The sequence below is a fragment of the Monodon monoceros genome, unplaced genomic scaffold, assembly GCF_005190385.1.
Source record: "Monodon monoceros isolate NGI ecotype Baffin Bay Population unplaced genomic scaffold, NGI_Narwhal_1 Super_Scaffold_2, whole genome shotgun sequence".
NCBI classification, from domain to species: Eukaryota; Metazoa; Chordata; class Mammalia; order Artiodactyla; family Monodontidae; genus Monodon; species Monodon monoceros.
The window spans coordinates 61,826,622-61,848,697 of NW_021703776.1; the positions used below are offsets into that span (position 1 = coordinate 61,826,622).

Genomic DNA, 22,076 nt, shown 5'->3' on the forward strand with positions numbered 1-22,076 from the left:
ATAGGAACTGCTGTGTGATTTTGAACAAGTTGTTTAACTTCTCTGAACCGTGTTTCCTTAATCAGTCAAAGATAATAATTACCCAGAGGGGTTGTTGAAAGGTTTAGGAGTAATATACATGGAGTTCTCAGGATTGTGCCTGTCACATAGTGAACACACAGTAAGCAGCAGCTGTTGTTTTTATTAATATATTTGTTTTTATTGCTAGACTGTTCTTTGCAGGCAGCTGTTAAGTCACATATATCCTCATCACTTAGCACAGACTTGACATTGTACATTACCTTTGCCAATTTGGTCATGCATAACTCTTAAATTCTTTTCAGTAAGTAATAATAGCCATCAAAATACTTGAGATGAATAAGAATGAACTATTTCCCCACAACCTTTCTTCCTCATTATAGTGAAAGTAAGTCTCACGTAAAATTTTGCTACATGTGAAGACATTTATTAAATAAACACATAAGCATGCAACCATTCATACTCTAGGCTTGGGGAAGGCTCATCTCTACGTCTTTCAGATACTAGAACATCACCTTCCTGGAAAGGTTCACTTGAGGCAGATAGGACAGTAATCCAAAGCAAGATCCATTTATCCTCATAATGAGCATCAGATAGCTAGAAATTTTCTGCTCCGAAGACAAGACAAAGGATCGCTTAGGGTCAAGACTTGGACCATATCCCTTCAGGGTCTTCCTGGATTCTTATATTCTGTTCAGGCAAAGAAGAGTATGAGTGTAAAAATATTTAGCTAATTTACTTATCTTAAATACCATTAATTTTGTCAATGAATCTATTTCTAGAACCCATAATGCTAATTATCAAACCTCTGCACCAATCAAAACTCATTTCTGACATTCATTTATGGTAATTAGAAAGTCTCCAGTGTTACTAGAGACACCAATAGCTTAAGTGTTTGTGGTAGACCCCTCTGGCTTGTGAACTTTGCTTCTGATTGGAATGGCTGTTTTGAGCACAAATGCAGACTCTAGAGCAGTGATTCCCAACTAGTATGATTTTGCCCCCAAGGAGACATTTGGCAATGTCTGGAGACATTTTGGTTGTTACAACTAGGGGGAGGGTGCTATTGACACGCTCTAGTGTGTAGAGTCCAGGGATGCCACTAAACTTCCAACAGTGCCCATGACAGCTCCCCATATCAAAGAATCATCTGGCCCCAAATGTCATTAACGAGGAGGTTGAGAAACTCTGCTCTAGAGTGTAGCTTAAGCTGATTCACATTCTTTCATCATATGACCTTGTCTATGATGATGTATTTTAAAGTTAAATTACAGACTTTATAACACTCACCACATAATCTTAGCAGCAAAGACTTGAATGAATTTAGTAATTCATTGTAATACTACGTGTGGAAGGCATGAATTTAGAACCTAGTTATTTACTATCTATGGTAGACCCAGTAAATAACATAGCCTATAAAAACTTTTAAAAAATGGTAGGTTCTGGTCTTGTTCACCTGGAATGTAGGGATGGACTTCCATTGCCCAAGTAGTGCTCCTGTAAATTGGCATCTTAATGGACACTCTGCTACTGAGTTATTAGGCTTTTTAATTTACTTCAGTACAGCAAACATGCTGTGAGCCAGAGACTATGGGAAGGGTACAGCAAACAATAAAATAGTCTCTGACCTGGAGGAGCTTACAGAACTGCAGAAATCTGGCACAACATGTCTTCAAGAAAGCCACTTGCAATTATAATGTCCCTACAGCCTGTGATTGTAGAGATGCCCATAGTTTATCTTAGTTTCGCTTCATATGAAACCAGGAAGCTCCATTTATTGCCTTTTATATTATTTCCATGTTGTCTGAGCCATATAGTCCTCTATATGTCTTGCCAAAGTACTACCAGATAGTAGTGGTATAACTATGTATTTTATCTAAAAAAAGCAAAAATGATTAAAATTCACAGGTGTTCAAGAGAAACAGACTCTGAAAAAGCAGATGTTTTAAAGGAAGATTTAAAGAAAGAAAAAACTCAACAGTTTCACTTTTTTGTGAACATGTCATGCTCACCTCTCAAATTCTGGAACCAAGGAAATGATCAGTAGCATCACTGGCACTGTTGGGGTCTCCAGTCTCTCTTTCTGCCTTTGGGTGGATCATCAGCATGCCTTAATTGATCACACTGAATAATGTGTCAGCATTTGCTAAGGAATGCTCTTAGAACACCTGCCAACTGCCCATCTATTCATCATTTCCCCTCATTGGAGATGGCACTCAAGGCTGTGTGGGTGGCTACATAATTGCTGACATGTCTGCATGTAAGAATGTGGCCCGAAACATTCTAAACTTAGAAACTATTCAGATCAGACCTCGTGGTTGTTGTTTTTGGACAGTGATAACTGTGGCATTCTCCAGGGTTTGTAAAATGAGCTTTGACATTGCCAGCCGTAGGTTCCAGCTTTAATAGCGATCTGTTCAATGAGCAACGGTGGTCCGGAGAGCATTCATTCTTCTGTTTACAACTTGAGTCCATTAATTATTATTTTTCAAATCGGGGTTTCACTTGGCTATAAGTAGATAATTTTATGGAAAGCGGTAAAAATTTGGTCACCTGGTGTTGGGGGGGCAGTGGTCAGAGCAGTAATCAGGTTTGAGACCAGTTGTATTTTTGGCACTATATTAGCCAAGCACTGGAGTTAGTTTCCCTTCAGCTGGTTAAGTTACATGTCTATTTGGTGAATAAACTTTGCAGAAATAGCAAAATTTGTCTCTGTGTCACTTATAAATGATTTATTGTCTTTTTCATTTAACATTTTTATGTATCAATGGTATATATTTTAAAAGTCCCAGCCAAAGTCTATATTCCAGCACTGCCTACCTTTTATATTCTTCTGGGCAGAACATTAAAAAAGAAAAAAAAAAGGGTTCTACAGTATATAGTATAAAGAAATTTCTCAGGAGTAAGTTGTTTTTCTAAAACCAGTTTTCTATGAATTCTCAAGGCATTTGGCAAGTGTAGATTGGTGTCAAGGAAAATTATAATCCTAGACCAGAAAAACCATCAGGGCTTCAAAGAGTCACAAAGATCATACCTTGCTGTTGCAAAGCATCAGGTGATTTAGGCAATTAGCAGGTCTCTTTTTATGAAGATAAATAACTTGTGCAACTGAAGTTTTTTACTGAATGGGTACACTTTCTCTGTTGTTTTAATAGCTACCCCAAATGGTAGCATGGTTAAAAATGTATGCTAATCCTGGGTTTGGTTTAGAAGTTTCAGCTAAATGCATGTTATAGGGGTATCTTAGGTTTTTTACTTCATGTGAGGTACAATAGAATGTAATCCAGTCCCCTATCCTATTTATACAAAATGACATAGTAGCAAAGTAGCTAAGAATTAGATTCTTGCTATGCCTCTGAAGTAAAAACCCAAAGTTCTCTTTTATCTAGCTAAAGGTTCAGCACATAGATAAGGAAACACTTCTTATATGCTCATCTGGCATTTAAATCATCTCTATGCCCTTTCTTTTTTCATTTTGAACCTTATTTCACTGTTTTTTGGTAAAAGAATAATTCTCTTGGATACAAATTGGATCTTTTCAGCCAAAGTAAAAGTTGAGACCTGGTAAACTTTTTCTTCTTCCTTATTGCAAGGCCTTTGCCATGTTGGAGTACGCAGCAAATGCCATGACAAATAACATGGTTGAGTAGGAAGCATGTCCTATTTCTTGCCTGCTTCCAAGTCTCCCCCAGATTTAAAGTGTCTTTCTAACCAAAGGGTAGCCATGTGAAGAATAAATTAATTTCAGCAGTCATTAGAGCTGTCTGTAGCTTGGCGTTAGACAGCTGTGGCTAAAGGTGAATTGGAGAGATTTTTTTTTAAAGTACATGACAGATATATTGAGGTAGGTCTGTTGTTTCCATGTGACATCACTTGAGTTCCATTCAAATTGGGAGCCTGACAGTACCTGATTGTGTCCAGGATTTAAGAAGTAGTTTAGTATGGCTCCTAGTTGTGCTGGATTTTTAGGCAGACTGACTGTGAGGTTCACCAATTCAACCAGCATTATGGGACACCCACTGTGTACTGAGTACTGGAAAATTGAGGGCATGTTGGGTGTAACTTCATAAACATTTTATTCACATCACAAAATTTTCTAGCATTTTCAGTGAGGTACAAAGGAAAATCAAACAATGTCTCGCTCCCTGATTAACAAGCCTCAGAGAATTTCTAGAGCACAAGTCATATCAGGCAAAGTTGTGTGTCTGTGCGTGTGTGTTTTAATAGAATTGCTAAAGAAGTCAAAAAGGGAATCCAATACATGTAACTTACATAGCTTGTAGTAATATATTGAAACAGGGTCTCATGACATTTTACTTGAAACTGGATTAAACTTGGCTACAGAATGAGCAGTGTCCCATTGAGTGACACACAGAGAGGGCCAGGGAGCAACTGCAGAGTTATCAGCTCTCCTGCATCGCCTTAGGAGGCGGTAGTTGGTAGTGTGCCTCAAGTACCAGGAGAAAGGTCTTCCTTTTTCGATGTTATTGTGAGTCTAACAGAAAAAGTAGAATTTACCAGCTGTTACTAAACTGAAATAAGCTTTCAACTACAGGAAATATTAAGAAACAGTAACCAGGAGTGTTGTTTTACAGGTGAGAAAACTGAGTCTGAGAGAGGTAAAGTAACTAGCCAGAGGTTGTACAGCTAGTAAGTAAGCATTACCAGCATTCAGATTTAGATCTAATAGACTCCAAAGTCACGTGATCATTCCATCATCTAGAATGTCATTAAGCCCCAGTTGCAATTTGATATAGCCATTAATATATCAAAATTGTTTCTTAAAGTACCTTTATTTATGTTAATTTATCTACCTTTTATGAATTATGCTTTCATAGTACTTTTAACTTCTCTTATTATTATTAATATATATATATTTTTTGCGGTACGTGGGCCTCTCACTGTTGTGGCCTCTCCCGTTGCGGAGCACAGGCTCTGGACGTGCAGGCTCAGTGGCCATGGCTCAGGGGCCTAGCCGCTCCGCGGCATGTGAGATCTTCCCAGACCGGGGCACGAACCCGTGTCCCCTGCATCGGCAGGCGGACTCTCAACCACTCCGCCACCAGGGAAGCCCCTCTTATTATTTTTAACAGCTTTATTGAGATATAATTTACATGCATACAATTCGCCCGTTTAAAGTGGACAACTTAATGATTTTTAGCATATTCACCGGTTATGCAACCATCACCACAATCTATTTAGAACATTTTCATCCTCCCTAAAAGAAACTCCACACCCATTAGCAGTCACTTTCCATTTCCTCCTGTCTACCACCCACCCCAGCCCTAAGTAATCACCACATGCTTACTATGTTTATAGATTTGCCCATTCTGGACATTTCATATAAATGGAATAATACAGCATGAATAATACAAGACAGTCACAAAAAAGACTTTTTGTGACTAGCTTCTTTAACTTAGCATAATATTTTTAAGGTTTATCCATGTAGTAGCATGTGTAAGTACTCCATTTCTTTTATGGCTGAAGAATATTCCACGTTTAATTTATCAATTCATCAGTTGAAGAACATTTGAGTTGTTTCTCCTTTCGGGCTATTATAAATAATGCTTCCGTAAACATTTTTGAACAAGTTTTTTAGTGGATATATATTTTCATTTCTCTCGGGCATAAACCTAGAAGTGGAATTTCTGGGTCATATATGTTTAACTTTTTGAGGAACTGCCAGATTGTTTTCCGGAGTGACCATACCATATTTCCACTAGCAAGGTATCGGTGTTCCCATTTCTCCACATCCTTGCCAACACTTGGTATTGTTCATCTTTTTACTTCTCTAATTTAATTTTCATAATCCTATGAATTAGTCAAAGAAAAACATTCTTACTGGTATTGTATAGATAAAAGCTGCAAATCAACAAACATTAAATGAGAAACTCAGTATGTATACAAATAGAGGGGAAGAAATGGATGGATAGATGGGGAAGGAGCATGGATAGTTCAAAATAAATCATACAAAAGTAATTTAAAAGTTTTTGCATCTGACACAGCTATGATGGTTGTTAGAGATCATATTTCCCACCCCTACATTTTAAAGGTGATGAAACCATAGAGCCCTGAAAAGGGAAGTACATTGAACACTGACCTAAAGTTGTTTAGTAGGGAAGCCAGGACTAGAATCTCTGTCTTCTTGGCTCCCAGGCCATTGCCTGTTCCAGCACAGCCTATTGCATTCTGTCCTGGGGGATATATAAACTCATCCATATCATAGGAACTCCATTTTCCTAACTCGTTCATCCACGCTGACCTTTTGTTAAAATAAACCTATCTTAATTCGTATGAGGTATTGGAACATCAGCAAAGCTGAAACCTCCCATTGGGAAACTTTTGATAGAATTTGTTCCACATATTGCCTATGATGAAACTGATGTGCAGGCAGAAAATTAATGCAGGCAAGGTTACTTGGTGACGTTTCTTGGGTCAGATGGCTTGGGTGTGAATTCTGGCTCTGTCACTTACTAACTGCGTGACCCTTTCTGTAATTCTGTTTCCTTATGTTTTAAATGGGGGCAGTACTAGTATCTACCTCATAGAATTGTTTTGAGAGTGAAATGAGAGAATCCCTGTAAGGACGTTAGCACAGTGCCTGGCTCCTAGAAAGCCCTAAGACAATGTTAACAATTATTGTTATATACCATCAACTTGCTTAGACCACGGAAAACATTGTACTCTATGATTTATAGAAAATAAATCAATCATTCCTTTTAAAAAAGTAGCTTCACTAAAGGAGCAGGCCTAGGAAATAGCTGTTTTCTAGTCTTCATAATTTTGAGTTATATAGAACATAATTAAATTCCCTTTGTTAAGAGAAAAAAACTTACTATGTTAACTTCCCATCCTTTACAAATTATGAACTAATTTCCTTTATACTGTAACTTTGGGCAGAAACCAACCTGGAAATTTCAACCTATGTTAAAAGCTCCAACAATGGAAAAACTTAACTAAAGCACATATACCTGTTATTGCTACAATATATTACTAGTTTTTTCCTCAGTGTTATTGTTTGATTATCAATATAAAAATCCACCGGATTACTTTATGGAGCCAACTGTATACGTTTGTGTATCAGTGAGAAGAAAGGGCACCCAATGGGGAATCAGGAGACAGCATTAAAATCCCTGTCCTTCCCTGCCCTAGTTCATTACCACAGGCAGTGTGCTCATCATTTGAGCATTAAGCTCATCAGAGCTCTAAGCTTCTGTTTCCTCATCTGGAAGTGGGAGCCAAGGTGATCAACGATTTTTATCTCAGAGGGTATCATGAGGACCAAGTGATAACCTGAGTATAACAGCACTAGCCCAGTGCCTGGCCCACAGTCAGGGCTCAGTAAATGACAGCTAAACAGCAATGTAGTGGGGTTCTGTATGCCATACATGAGATTGGGAGCCAGATTCGATGGTCAGTTTAGGTGAAGAAATTGGACATGTCTGTGTTCACATAGTATGATTCATGTCTACTTTGCTGTTGCTGCTGCTGCTTTCCTGTAACCAATTTTAGAGCCTATCTTGGCAGCTGGAAGTATTTGGGATTAATTTCACACTCACTTTATGAGTTGAGCATTTTCCTGCAAGCAGCTCCCTGGACCTCTGCCTCATTACTTTGGCATCAATTGATATGGCAGTTGGATAGAGATGTCCTTTGGGGTCTCCATTTAATTTGGAATCCTTCAATTTGAAAAAGCAAAACAAAGGCCATCAACACATTGTGCTTGAAATCGTTAGCATTTATTTTTTCCTAAACCTCTCCCTTTCTGTAGTTCTGTTGAACACCAGGGAACACACATCTTGTACAGCCAGTGATGAGCACTGAAAAATCACTGTCCCTCACATGTAAGCCCTAGCAGCTGGTTGGCCTCATTTCTCAGTTCCAGGTGAGCTGCGAGATCCTCTAGGCCCTGGTCAGACAGATCTAAATCTTGATGGGTCTAGTTTTTCCATCCCTTTTTACTATGTTAATTCTGCTAAATTCATTTGGCTCTTGTGGAGAACAAAGTAAACTTGGCTATTACGTGTAAAACTAAATTGAGAACATGGAGACCTGTTTAGTATTTCATGCTGGCCAGTAGGTCAGGAAGATTTTCCTTGGGGGTAATTTACATAAGGAATTGTTTATCCCATTTCTTTCCAATTTCTGTGACCATTTGGGGATAGCAGACTCTTTCCACAATGGCACAGAAATATATCCAGCGAGACTGAAACTTAGAGAAACGATGCTTCTCCAGGATTGATGTATTTTGGGTCTTGCTCAGGAAAGATCCTGTGGCTTGGGCTGCTGTCTCACTGAGAAGTCATTCTTCCACCACAGCTGTGTTTAGCAAGTTGGGTGGGTCCACGAACTGACATGCTGTTACACTTAGTAAGAATTTTCCCTTGATAGTGAGGAACGTGCATAAAAGCCTCTCTTAAGTCCCAGCAAATGCTCTAAATGTTTGCTGTGATCCGATGGCTACTTAGAGCACAGCCTCCATCAGATAACACCCATACTCAGAATACTCTGTGGCTCTCCAGTACCTGCACACTCTTCACCTTGACATTGTGGTTCCTCTACAGCAGTTGCCCAGATGACCTTTTTTGTCTCACCAAATGCTCTTCCCAAACTGGAATATTTGCTCCTTCCTGAACAAGCAGCCTCTACATTTGTGCTTTAATGCACTTGCTCAGGTTGTTTCCTTCACTTTTAAAGCCCCCTTACCCAATGTCTATTCTTGAGGACAAATTTCAGGTACCTCTTCTCAGTGGCATGCTGGTAGATACTTACCAACTGGCTATTTGTGAGGAGCAGGGTGGGTGGGAAGCCTAACTTTATAACATTTGTTGATTTGCATGTTGTAAATACTTCCACCATGGCTGATTGCAAGCTTCTAGCATGAGGTCACTGGATGTGGAGTTGGGAAGAAATGGGCAGTAGCTCACCATTGCAGAATGTTGCCAACATACAGATGCAACAGGCATAAATAACCTCAAGGGCCTAGATAACAGTAAAATAATTAGGAAGTAATGCGTTTTGAGTATTTATTACTTTTGTTTTCATGTAACTTATTTTTAAGTTTACATAATTTAATTTTTAGCAATGGCCATGTTTAACAACTGGCTCACAAAATTCCTGAAAACTGAATAATCAGTCCTTTCTCCTGAGCTGGTAGGAGCTGGCTGAGCCTGGTCCAGTGGCCACTGCTGCTGCTTCCACCTTTTCCTTCCCAAGGCCCTCCACACTCACTAGTAGTTAGGCCCTTCTCCGAACCTATAAGGTGCTTCAGGTCTCATGCAGACTTCAGAGTGAGAGACTCCAAGTCGAATCCTGCTTTCTCGTTCACTAGGTGATGGTCAAACTGGCTACTTAATTTGCAGTTCCCAGTGCAAAATGAAAATGCAGGGCCCTTGTTAAAAGGTAGAAGAAAGTGCTATTGAAACAGCTACTAAAATATAAAGTTCTTTCCTTTCTTCAGTGGTCTCTCTTTCACACCTTCTGGTGGTGCTTTTATTTCCTATTTAATGTTATCTCAAGTAAGGAAAAATTAAAATTTTAAATTGTTAGCATGAATTCTATGATTAATCTTTATATTGTGCAATGCCAGTTTTAAATGCAAATATAAGAGCACTTAACTCTCTGAGTTAATGAGCATATCTCCTCTGATCATGTGCATGGTCCATTATCCTATAGACTTCACTTACAAAGCACAAATTCAAAAATAAAGTTATTAAGACTTTCAAGACAGAGACAGCAGGGCCTTAAACCAAGCATGGAGCACATCTAAGCACAGACACAGTTGGCACACCCTATGTACAGTACTGGGCACATTCCTTACATCTGCTGAGCCTCAGAGGCCTCATCTATAAAACAGAGATCTTGCCAACTAAGTCTCAGCGGAGGCGTGAGGATTGAACGCATTGATACCTGTATGGCACAGAGCAGATTGCTTGGCATACGTTCATGCTCAATTAATTGGAGGGCTTGTTATTAACATAATGATCATAATGTTAGTGGTATTCTCCTCCTTAATAGTCTATAGGGTCTTCCCTATATTGTCAGTGTTTGCCTCCTTGACCTATTTTCCTTTCTCCATTATAAAGTCTTTGAAGATGGAGGTTATCTCTGTTGCCATTGAATTCCCTGTAGTGCTTCCTGCAAATTCTTGCACATCCCTGGCACTCAGGAGGTGTTTATCACCTTGATCTTTGTATGATTTGGACTTATTGACAATAAGCATCTGTGTCATAATATGATGGCCCCCACAGTGAGGCTTAATTGATAACATTCACAGGAAGAAGATGAAATTAAACTTAGATTTTTAACAGGAGTCAGTTGTAATCATGGTGAGGGCTGGGGAAGCAGATAATTCCAGGTGTTTTGGTTTAAGGAAAGTGACTTCTCCATCTCCTCGAGGGAACTTCTTGAAGTAATGGGGAAGGGACGAGTTCCAAGCCTCATTTGAGTAAAAGAGGCCCCAGGGATATTAACTCTGGCCCATAGTAATCTGCCCCTTAGCTAGCTTCTTTCACACTTACTTTCTGTGCTGCACAATAAGGACATTATTACAGTAATGCTTCTTTCCACTAATTGGTTGTGTATGTATGTTTCCTGTCCAACAAATTATAAGATCCTCATGGGCTACAGGGTATCACGTACCTTTGAATGCAAATGAAAAGTAGCACAGTAGTAGGCACTCAGTAAGCAGTGTGCTTTGTTAATGCTTACCTTGGTCCCAACGCCCAGGGCTCCCTCTAGAGCTGAATGTGAATTGTAATTGCCTTTCATAACTCCTGCAAGTGGCAAGGAATCCTGGTTTGCCCGGGAGTGTCAGGCAAAGGCCTTCAGGTGCTTTGTCTTTCTCTAACCTACATCTCTTTTCCAGTGTCTCCCAGATACTCTGAGGACTGTCCCCTTATAGCCCTTCTCCTACATGGAATTTGGGAGACCACACAGCTGCAGACTATACTTGTTTGACTGACGATTTTTTAATAGGCCCTTTGGGCCAGTGTCAGTAAGCCGTGAAATATCACCAAATGGGTCATCTGCACTAGACTTCTGAAACTCATATGAGCTCTAGTCCCTCAAGCTGGTGGGGACTTGTAGAAAGGAGCTTACATTGCCCCGGCTTTTGCTACTCCAGTTCTGGGGGCTGTCATGTGCCTTGAGCCTCTGGGCTAATCAGTTCATTACTTTTAATGAGCACAAAATTCACCAAGACACTAAAATAAAATAAAACACCAATGGGCTGTCTTCAGTGTTCTATCCAATTGTTACTTTAGTTCTTTTTTCCACAGGATTATTCAAGAGGATGAAAAAAAAAAAAAAAGCCAATTCTACTCACTCCTGCCAGTTTTATCCTAAGTAGATTTGGCATTGTAAAGCTAATGGACCCTGAATATTTTTTTCTTTCGGGTCCCTGTGGGCTGGTGCCTGACATTTGTGTTAAAAATGACATTGCTTGATTGGTCAAATGTTTGAACATTATCTACCTTTTAAATATAGTAAAGAAATATTGGATATTCCAATACCATGTAATAAGTAATAGAGGAAGACAGTTATTTTCTGAAAAGGATATTATGAAGTTATTATTTGAAATTCCAAGGTAAATGCAGTTACTTTGATAAAAATTTTTTAAATTGATCAAGAATTTTTTAAATTGATCAATCTCTGTGACTAGTAATAATGACCATAATAACTGTATTAGAGGTTACTTATATTATCATATATTGTAGAAGGTGAATTGATGGTGAAGCAGACACTGAACAATGTCCCCATTAAGCTGATTTCGTGGATATTTTCATCTCTTGGCCATATGGATTTGGAATTACTTAGGGTATTTTTTTAAAAGAAGGAAGCGAACAGATGAATGATAACTCTTTTATTACTCAACATAGCTTGTGTTTGTGGAAGACAAAGTTCATGAAGCTGTTTTAAAGAAAAACAAGAGTGTGCCAAATGTAATTTGTTGAGGGCTCAAGAATTGTGAAATTATCCCTAACTGAAGTTTGTAATTTCTGCAGGTAATCTCTCTAGCAGATGCAGTAGAGGAAAACCAAGACAATCTGTTCCAGTCATTCACCAGGCTGAAAAGTGCCACCCATTTGGTGATTCTGCTGATCGGGCTGTGGCAGAAGCTTAGCGCCGACCAGATTGCTATCCTGGAAGCGGCATTTCTGCCACTGCAGCAGGACACTCAAGAATTGGTAAGGACCCACAAGCCTGCAGTGGTAACAGCCAGAGTTATTGAAAAAGGTGGTGGTTTTAGGAAAATATCACATGGCTATCATGTTTTCTAAGGTATCAAATGAAAGCTTGGTTTTGTTTTGTTTTTTTACCCAAATCCTGTTTTCCTTTTCTTCAAACCATAATAAAAATGTCAAGTAAAGGCCTTTTTTTTTTCTAGAGCTATTTAAAAAATAGGTATATAGTCCATTTTTATGTGGTATCCAGTCTATTTTTTATATACTCTTCAATCACTTCAGTCTATTTTTTTATATACCCTTCAATCACTTCCCTGAAGCCAGGGAAACAGTCATTTGACCGCCAGGGTGATGGCAGTAAACCTTCAGATTATCTAATCCTTTCCTTTTCCATGAGAGAAAACAGTTCAGCCATTTTAATTTGCTCAACGTTCTTAAATTTAAGTGTCACTTCAAGGGTTAGAGAGAACTGAGGTAGCCTCGCTAAATGACAGGGATATTTTGTTACATTTATGTAATTCTTTATATGTAGTTTATAAACTCTTTTACTCTTGATCCTTTGAATAGGCAGTTTAGAACAAAAAGGGAAAAAATGGGGGCATGCATTTGGAGTTTTTGGTGAAGGATGATATAAATAAACATCTTAGATGCTTTGAATCATTGAGGTATGTGACTACCAGGTGCCATTAACGCATGCTTTTATTTACAAAGAAATATATACTTCTTTGAAATCAGAGACGCTTGAACTTATTTTTTTGTGTTGGAGGAAACCATTTCAACAAAAAAGTCATTTCAGATCCAGTTTTAAACACAGATGTGAAAACATGGTACTAAAGATAATAGTACTAAAACTGAAATTTTTGGGTGTTAACTAGGTACCATGTTTTCTTTTAAGTGTTTCACAAGGATTATCTCATTTAATCTTAAACAAGGACCTATAATATAGTTAAGGTATTGTTTTCATCCCTGTTTTACATATGGGAAAATTTAGGCTTTGAGAGTTAAGTACCTTTCTGAAATTAGTGGGTGGTAGAGCCAGAATTTGGACCAAAGTCTGTCTGCGTCCAAAGACATGTTTTTAACCTGTATACGGTATTTTAGCAACAAAGTCATGAACACGATTTTGAAAATCACAAGCTTTGTCAGTTGAATCTAATTTTCTACAGTTGGGTCAAAGGGTTGTCAGAATAAAAAAAAAATCAAGCTATATTTTATATCCTTAACAAAACAGTAAAAATAAATTAGAAAAAATTTAGAGTTCACATTATTTTTAGATTGATAAAATTACAGCTAACATCGACCTTTGAGAAGCTAGAAATGTACACTGTAATAATAGAAATTAAAGAATAGAATGGTTAAGATTATATATATATATTTTTTGAATTTTATTTTATTTATTTTTTTATACAGCAGGTTCTTATTAGTCATCAATTTTATACACATTAGTGTATACATGTCAATCCCAATCTCCCAATTCATCACACCACCACCTTAACCCCCCACCGCTTTCCCCCCTTGGTGTCCATACGTTTGTTCTCTACATCTGTGTCTCAACTTCTGCCCTGCAAACCGGTTCATCTGTACCATTTTTCTAGCTTCCACGTATATGCATTAATATATGATATTTGTTTTTCTCTTTCTGACTTACTTCACTCTGTATGACAGTCTCTAGATCCATCCACGTCTCTACAAATGACCCAATTTTGTTCCTTTTTATGGCTGAGTAATGTTCCATTGTATATATGTACCACATCTTTTTTATCCATTCGTCTGTCGATGGACACTTAGGTTGCTTCCATGACCTGGCTATTGTAAATAGTGCTGCAATGAACATTGGGGTGCATGTGTCTTTTTGAATTATGGTTTTCTCGGGGTATATGTCCAGTAGTGGGATTGCTGGATCATATGGTAATTCTATTTTTAGTTTTTTAAAGAACCTCCATGCTGTTCTCCATGGTGGCTGCATCAATTTACATTCCCACCAACAGTGCAAGAGGGTTCCCTTTTCTCCACACCCTCTCCAGCATTTGTTGTGTGTAGATTTTCTGATGATGCCCATTCTAACTGGTGTGAGGTGATACCTCACTGTAGTTTTGGTTTGCATTTCTCTAATAATTAGTGATGTTGAGCAGCTTTTCATGTGCTTCTTGGCCATCTGTATAAGATTATATTAATAAGAATATTAACTATCACTATCACTATGAACTCAAGATTTAGTAGTCAAAAAGACTTGGGTGGCTTGAGGTGCTGGTTCCAGCAAAGTCCTTCTGGTCAAGTTTCTTAGCTGATCTAAATCTCTGCTTCTGTAGCTCTAAAATGGAAACAATTATGTTAGCTGTCCAATAAATTGTAATAAGAATTAAATGAGATAATTGGATAGAGTGCTAATCATCATTAGTAGTGGTTTGTCTACTTTATATGTATTATTTATAGTCCTCACTAAAGCCATGCAAGGTAGATATTACTACCTTTTCATGGAGATTTGTCTCCTCGACTACACTTGAGGGCAGGAATTATATCTTACTCATTTTTATATTCTCAGTGCCTGGCACAATGCCTGACCATAGCGCAGTTGACATTTGTTGGGGTGAATGAATGGAGATAAGGGTGGAAGCTAACAAGAGGTGACTTGGCAGAACAGATGCAGTGGATCGAGTCTGGAGCATGAGGAAGCAGGGCAGGGCCAGCTGTATAATTTACGAGGTTGAGTGCAAAATGAAAATGCAGACCCCTTGTTCAAAAAAGTAGGAAAATATGCTAAAGTGCTGTTAAAACAGGTACTAAACACATAGCTTTTTAGTTTCTGTAGTCACTCTCTCATCGTGGTATTTTTGTTTGCTATTTATTTATGTAGTTCTAAATAAAGAAAAATTTAAAGAATTGCCACAATTATACAATATATACAATACATATACAATATATGCAACTTGTATTTTGTAGCTCATATGCATTTTGTTCTTATGGAACTGCAGAATTGCTGCACAAAACTTAACTGTCTTTATTTTACTTCTTAACCAGTGCACATCTACCAACACTCTCTACCTTCAGCTTCCTGCTAAGGAAGGAAGGACTGAAGGGAAAGGAGCTCTGTGTCACTCCATTTCCCTTTCTTTCTATGTTATCATTTTCAGTGTAAGTGGTTGGTTAATACAGGGAAGTAACAGGAGTGTAGTGGGTTTCCTTAGTCACTCCTGTTTCTTTGAATCTATTGCCTTCTTTCTTAATTCAAAACAAGTTCTGGTTCAAATGAAAAGCCTCTCAGGGCTGTCAGTTCCTTCGCTTAATCAGTCTAGACAGAATAGGGCTTCCTCCTGCTTACTTTGAGTCTCTGTGAACTCCCACTCATCCTGGGGTCACGGGAATTCTGAGCTATGGGGCTGTATGGGAATGGGGGGAAAAGAGGGAGGAGGCATGCATATTGCACATATTTTCCCTTCTCACACGCGCTTCATTGTCTTATCAGACTTCACTTACAAAACACAAATTCAAAGATTAAATTATTAAGAATTTCAAGATGATGACAACAAAGCATTAAACTGAGCACAGGGCCCTGTGCAATTACACAGCTTGCATGCTTCTGAAGCTGGCCCTGAAGCCTGCTTAGACCCAAAGGAAGAATTTCCTAGAAATAAACATTCTCAAATGTAGGAATTGAGTCCCAAGAGAGACTGTGGTATTTCTGACTCCAGAGGTCTTTAAAAACAGCTTCATTTGCCAGGAGTATGTAAGTATGCTCATCCCTGTAGGCAGGTGAATGGACTGAGCATCTTCTCAAAGCTCCTTTCTACCCTGCCTCTGTATTCTCTACTGTCATACCTCCCAAGTCATGTAAGAAAAAATTACTTCAACTCTCTTCTGAATTTGATGAGATTAGAAGGTGTGTATACTTGTTATGTCTATCGAAGTCATTAATGAGACAGGACATTTGATAAAAACATAACTTGGAGAAGAATGAATCAAAAAAGACATTTTAATACTGCTTGTTATGCTCTTCATCTTTAATTAGGTTGTGGTATTCACTTTGGACTTATACTATTGAGACAGCTTATATATCTTGAGAAAAAAGGAATCCTTTTTCATTCTTTAAGACGTACGCATGCAGTATGTGGTTTTGACATGCTGGTTCACAATCCTCCACATTATGCCTTTAGACCTCACAAATAAATGTTATGTGATGGGTATCCCGCTGAGACGTGAAAACGAAATATGCAAACCTGAAATAACTTGGAAGGAGGGTGAGGCGGGGAAGAAAGGAGTCTCTGACCAGAATGTTGAACTATATCCCATATTGAAGTTATTATGATACCACAAAAACCTGAATGTAATTTAGACGGTTTGGTTGAGGGTGGATGGCAGAATACATTGTGAGAGGGAGAACTTTAGACATGTGGGCAACATTTTCAGAAGAGACTCTCAGTTCAAGGTCAGATGTCCCCACAGTATTGAGAGGTAAGAGAAAGTGCTCAGAAGGTGTTTTATTTGCGGTTCAAACAGCACTGCACAATCGTTTGTTGTATTGTTATTTAGATGGCATGTGTCACAAGACAGGCTAAATACCATAATCAACTCTGGAATATTTTCTTCTTAATAGCCTCGGTTTCACAAAGCAAAAATGTTTAGAATTCATTATTGCTAATGAAAGGTAGTGTTCTTCACACTATATTATCAGTATTAAAAAAATACCATCCCATTTGGAACAGAATTCATCAGTGTTTTCTTTGATCTGTCTCTTTAGTAACACTTTTCCATTTTTGTCACTTCTCAGTACTTTTGGAGGGCAAATAAATGCTGGTGTTGCTGACTATTATATGTGATTTTTTAAGTTGCTGAAGGTTATATATACCAAATGTGTTTTTGTAGGGATACTCCCTATCACTTTAAGAAAAACGTTAAATGTTTTATTTGGCATCTCCAAAAAGAGGTCATAAACATAGTTCTATTGGTGGATTTGATAATATAGTATTATCCCTATTGTCTTCCTATGATGCTGGAAAAGTTTTACCTAAAATAGTGTTCTATCAGAGTACCTGTTAGGGAAACTCTAAAATGAATTTTCTTACTTTTCTGAGGATATTTCAGAGTATTTGGATCCTCAGTGCAGAATTTAAATACGCCTCTACTGACCCTCTATCCACTTGAAGCTCTATGGAAAATACAGTCTCCTTAGACTTACCTAAGTAAGTCTACTTAGGTCAATGTGTTACTGGTTTGAGCCTGAGAGAGTATTTAATTGTGATATTAGACACATCTCCCCCTCATTATGCTGTACAGAGACCAAAAGCTGCAAAACTATACATACCTCGGGATTGACCTAAGAGGAAAAATCTTTTATCCAGTTCATTTGTTATCCATTTTTTCATTCAGTGAATATTTATTGAGCACATGCTATGTTTCAGGCAGTGTTCTAGGCACTTAGCATACCTCAATAAACCAAGTAGACTTGGTACCCATCCTTTGGGGATTTACTTCAACATTACAAGCAAACATATTCTAGTCATATTCTGTTGTAAACATATTGGCTATCTAATATGGTAGCCACTTGTCACGTGTAGCTATTTAAATGGATATTTAAGTGAATTAAAATGAGGTAAAATTAAAATTTCAGTTTCTTGGCCACACTAGCTGTATTTCAGCTGCTCGATAGCCGCATGTGGTGAGTGGCTACCACACTGGACAGTATAGATACAGAATATTTCCATCATTGCAGAAGTTTCTGTTGCATAGCACTATCAGTCATTAAGAGGGAAAGGGTTTTTTCAGTTGAGTTAATAACTTAAGCACATTTTAACAAATTAGTGAAAGCAGGGTAGGATACTGACATTAAAAGATGCCATGGTGTTTGCATTAGCAGCCCTTATTTCTGGTATTCTGGGATCAGCCTGGTCATTTTCACAATAACCATATATTTTCCCAGGAACAAGAAACTTCTCTAGGGAGATGTGTGCATCTGCATAAAGGAGAGGCAAGAATCTGGCACAAGGGCTGCTACTCCCCCTTCATATGGCCTTGGTAGACGTTATAATCATCATAGACTCTTTCCTGTTGAGCTGACACCATGGCCTCAGAACCCTTTTGAATACAGCACTGTAGGTAGTTACTGTCCCTTGGAGTTGGTATGTGGCTGAATCCTTTTTGCCCTTCCTAATCTCTATACAGATCTGCTTCTTATTTTCCTAGTAAACAGCTTAGATGACTAAGATTCTGTACGATGAAGTCCCGCAGATGGCAGGAAAACAAGGAGAAGCAGTGTTGGTATTTCCAAATGGCTGTCGCAAACTTCTTCTGCTCTAAATGTTCACGTGTTCCACCTGATTCCAGAGGAATCTCTAAAGAGCAGCAGTGCACTGGTTTGGGGACCTGATTACGTACAGTCCTAGAGTTGGAAGGAATATTGGCATGTTGCATAGCATCTTGCCTTTTTCTTTTCTTTCAAAGTGCATTTAATATCTTTAGTAGCTGTTATCTGCTATTTGAAAAAAGAAAAGCTTTATTGTGTCCTTTAGAGGTTTAATAGTTACCTTCCCTAGTACTGAACTTTAAAATCCCCTGGGAAAGTTAAGATGGAAATTTACATCAGTGGGGGAAGGAGATTTGGACCTTCAGCCTTACTTTTTGATTGATTATTCCTTTTACAAACTGATATGGAAAGAAAAACTTATTTTTAACATTTTCAACATGGTTCATGTGAGAAAACAGATGTTTATAATAGGAAATCCTATTGTGTGGAGGGACTTATCAAGACTCACTTACAAGGCTTAAAGACCTCTACGCCACAGGTCAGATTTGATGCAAGGGCCATTGTGCCGCCTGTCTGGATTGAGTGATGACTGAGATGGCTAATCATTACTATTATTAATGACCTCTTCTTAAAAGGCAAACAAAAGGAGGAAGTCTGGTGTCAGTATCAAGCCTGCCTTTATGACTGCTAAAGTATCATCACAATTATAACTGTCTATGGGAACATAGTGCAGAAAGTAAATATTTTGGTAATTCCCATGATCTTAGCCAGCAAGATAAACATGAAAGAATTAGTTTTATGTTCATAATGGCCACATACTCTGTGTTGTTGCTAGTTAGGTGCAACTGGTGTTATGTAATACTTGACTAGAGTTGAATATAATGTATCTCAGAGCTTTTCTGATGACCTGCTTGCAGTTTTAAAAACTGAAATGGTTTAAATACATCAGAATAGGAGCCAAGTAGAATACATTTACAGGTGGTGACGTGTAATTTTTTAGTCTTTCCTTATGTATATCAAATATGAAACAGCGCTTTAATGGACACATTTAATATTATTCATGCATTTAAGAATAAAGAGACTAAGTAAACGAACAAAGAATTGATTATTTGAAGCTACACTCTCACTGTATGTGAGATCCTTTGTGAAATAAGGTGTGATTTAATTATAAATAAGTAAAGTAAGTAAAACTCACACTACCACAGTGAGGAAAATAATGATCATCGCCATGCTTATAATGCTTACCAATTTGATTCCTGGCTGGAAGTGTATTTACTTAGTTCAATTTCCTTAAAGTACCTTTACTGTGCCCAGCTTGAGTCTACTAATTACAAAGAGATGATTTTGCCATTTCTGGGACCTTGCATTCTTTTACAAATGTACACCTGGAAATTGGTGACTCTTTCCTCTAAAACCGGTGCTCCCTCTTTGCTGTAACCACACGCAGAGCTGCACCTCCAGGTTTAGTCAATCACCCTAGCCTGTGGTTGTTCATTTGGAAATGTTTCTGGGAACCCCCCTTGGCTTGCGTCCTTGTTATTCTACTTGGCTTTCTGTGGTGGCATTTGAAGTAGCCTTTCTACCCATGTTTTTGCCTTTCTACCCACGTTTTGCCCTGCACATCTCTGCAAGACTCAGCCCACTGCTCTCCTGTCACACATCTGCTTACATACTTTCCATGGCTCTCTTTGCCCCTGGTCGAGTTTGGATTCCAGTGCCAGGCATTCAGGACTTTCAGTCACTTGGCTCCACTGTATCTTCTTTCCGAAACTCCTTTTCTGCGACTTCCCAGCTTCCCCACTTTGTTCTGGGAAAGCTGACTTTGCATGGATACGCAGCTTCTTTCCATCAAGCAGGGCTAATAGAGCTTTTTTCCTCACCTAAAATAGTGTCCTCTCTTTACCCTTCTATCTACCCTCTTTAAGAGGCAGATCAGTTTTCGTTTCCTCCCTATTTATTCTGGCTTTCATTCTCTTGTGAATTTCACTTGGGGGTATGACATAATTTAGTTCTCATTTTATACTCTAAAATTGAATATGTGCTTGTCTTGTATTCTAATTTAAGGACAGATTCTTTTATATCCCCACAGAATTAAAGCTTAAATTAAGCATATAGTCGGATATAAGATCTGTGGATTGCTTGATACCCCATTTACTTTCATAATGTTTCACACAATTACAGATTGTCCTCCAACAACTGTGTAGCCTTTTAAAAGTCATTTTTAAAAAAGGAAGCAATCTATTTCCATTTTGAATTACTCCTTTTTTTTTGCAAGCAACCTCAAATTTTGGGGGCATTCTATAAGAGAAAACTGGATCTTTCCTGTACAGATGGTAAAAGATATAGGTAAACTGATAGCCAGACCACCACACATAAATATTTATACATATTTTCATTCACATATCCTGTAATTCAAATCAGTTAACATAAAAATTTTCAGTCTTACCAGTGATGAATATATGCAAGTGTAAACAGCTATTAGGTACACTTCACCTTTATTGATTTAGTCAAATTTGGTAATAAATACTACTAACAGACATGTAGTGAAATAGACACACCCAGCTATTTCTGATATAGTCTTTCCAGAGAGTCCTCTAGGAAAATGTGGGTCATAAAACTAATCCAACACTTGGGCACCAGTAATCTAAGTTAATGCACTGAAAGTAGTAAACTAAAATCCATTTGGTACCATAATGTTTATATTTATAATTATGAAATACCGCAAGCAACCTAAATGCTCATAGTTGGAAAATACAAACTGTGGTATATCAGTTGAATAGAATATTATGTCAGACTGGGATTCACATCCCGTTTAGAGCGAATACTTAACTAGCTGGGCATCCTTAGGCAAATTACAGAACTCTTTAAGCATTGGTTTCCTTATCTGTACATTGGTGAACGAGACCAGACCCCAAGGACTGGTTCTGCTTCGAAGAGAGTTGAGAGTGGCCATCCAGCTTTGATTTCACCTTACTTTCTCTTTATATTCCTACTGAACCAGTAAATAAATGGTACAGAGGAAGAACATGACATAAAGAAAGTGAGTGAACTTGGCTCCCCAATGCCTTTCTCATGAAGACATGCCCAGAGTTTGATGGAAAACACAGTTGGTGCCGAGTGAGGAATCTGCCAGTTCAGAGGTGCTCAGAACCAGAAACTCACTGCCCTTCACACAGTTAGGTTGGGAGAAGGGCCATGTCAGCATCTGAGGAGCTGTTACACGTGGAATTTCTCTTTACATTTCAGGTATATCCTTTCCTCTACTATGTATTTTTTTTTTCCACGTAACCTGGCTTTCCTTAGGTTTGGCTATGGTCTACTATTCATGATTTACTGAAACACAATAAACATTGAATAAAAATATGTATAAAGTAAGGTTTTTCTTCTTCAATAATACTTATCCAAATTCTATTTCCTACACAAAGTAAGAAAGTTACATTGCTCATTTGGTCTCAGTGAACTGGACCATGTACTGAGCCTCCTTTGGGTGTCTTCACCATCATTTTTAGATTCAGGGTTTTGATGTTTAGTTATCTATGTCAACTGGAAGACCAGAATACCACTACTACCACTACCACTACCACTACCACTACTACTACTACTACTACTACTACTACTACTACTACTACTACTAC

The 22,076-nt window shown here is 38.2% G+C and overlaps 1 protein-coding gene across 4 annotated transcripts in view; it reads left to right on the forward strand.

The window, feature by feature from the left end:
• BBS9 (Bardet-Biedl syndrome 9) overlaps positions 1-22,076 on the forward strand; it is a 449,627-nt gene that overhangs the window by 348,681 nt on the left and 78,870 nt on the right. For all 4 annotated transcript variants that reach the window (XR_003795236.1, XM_029233592.1, XM_029233591.1 and 1 more), the window contains one exon: positions 12,024-12,206. Coding sequence is in view for 3 of the 4 variants with exons in the window: in XM_029233592.1 (XP_029089425.1) it covers positions 12,024-12,206 (183 nt within the window). In the remaining variant the exon portion in view is untranslated. The remainder of the gene's footprint in view (positions 1-12,023; positions 12,207-22,076) is intronic.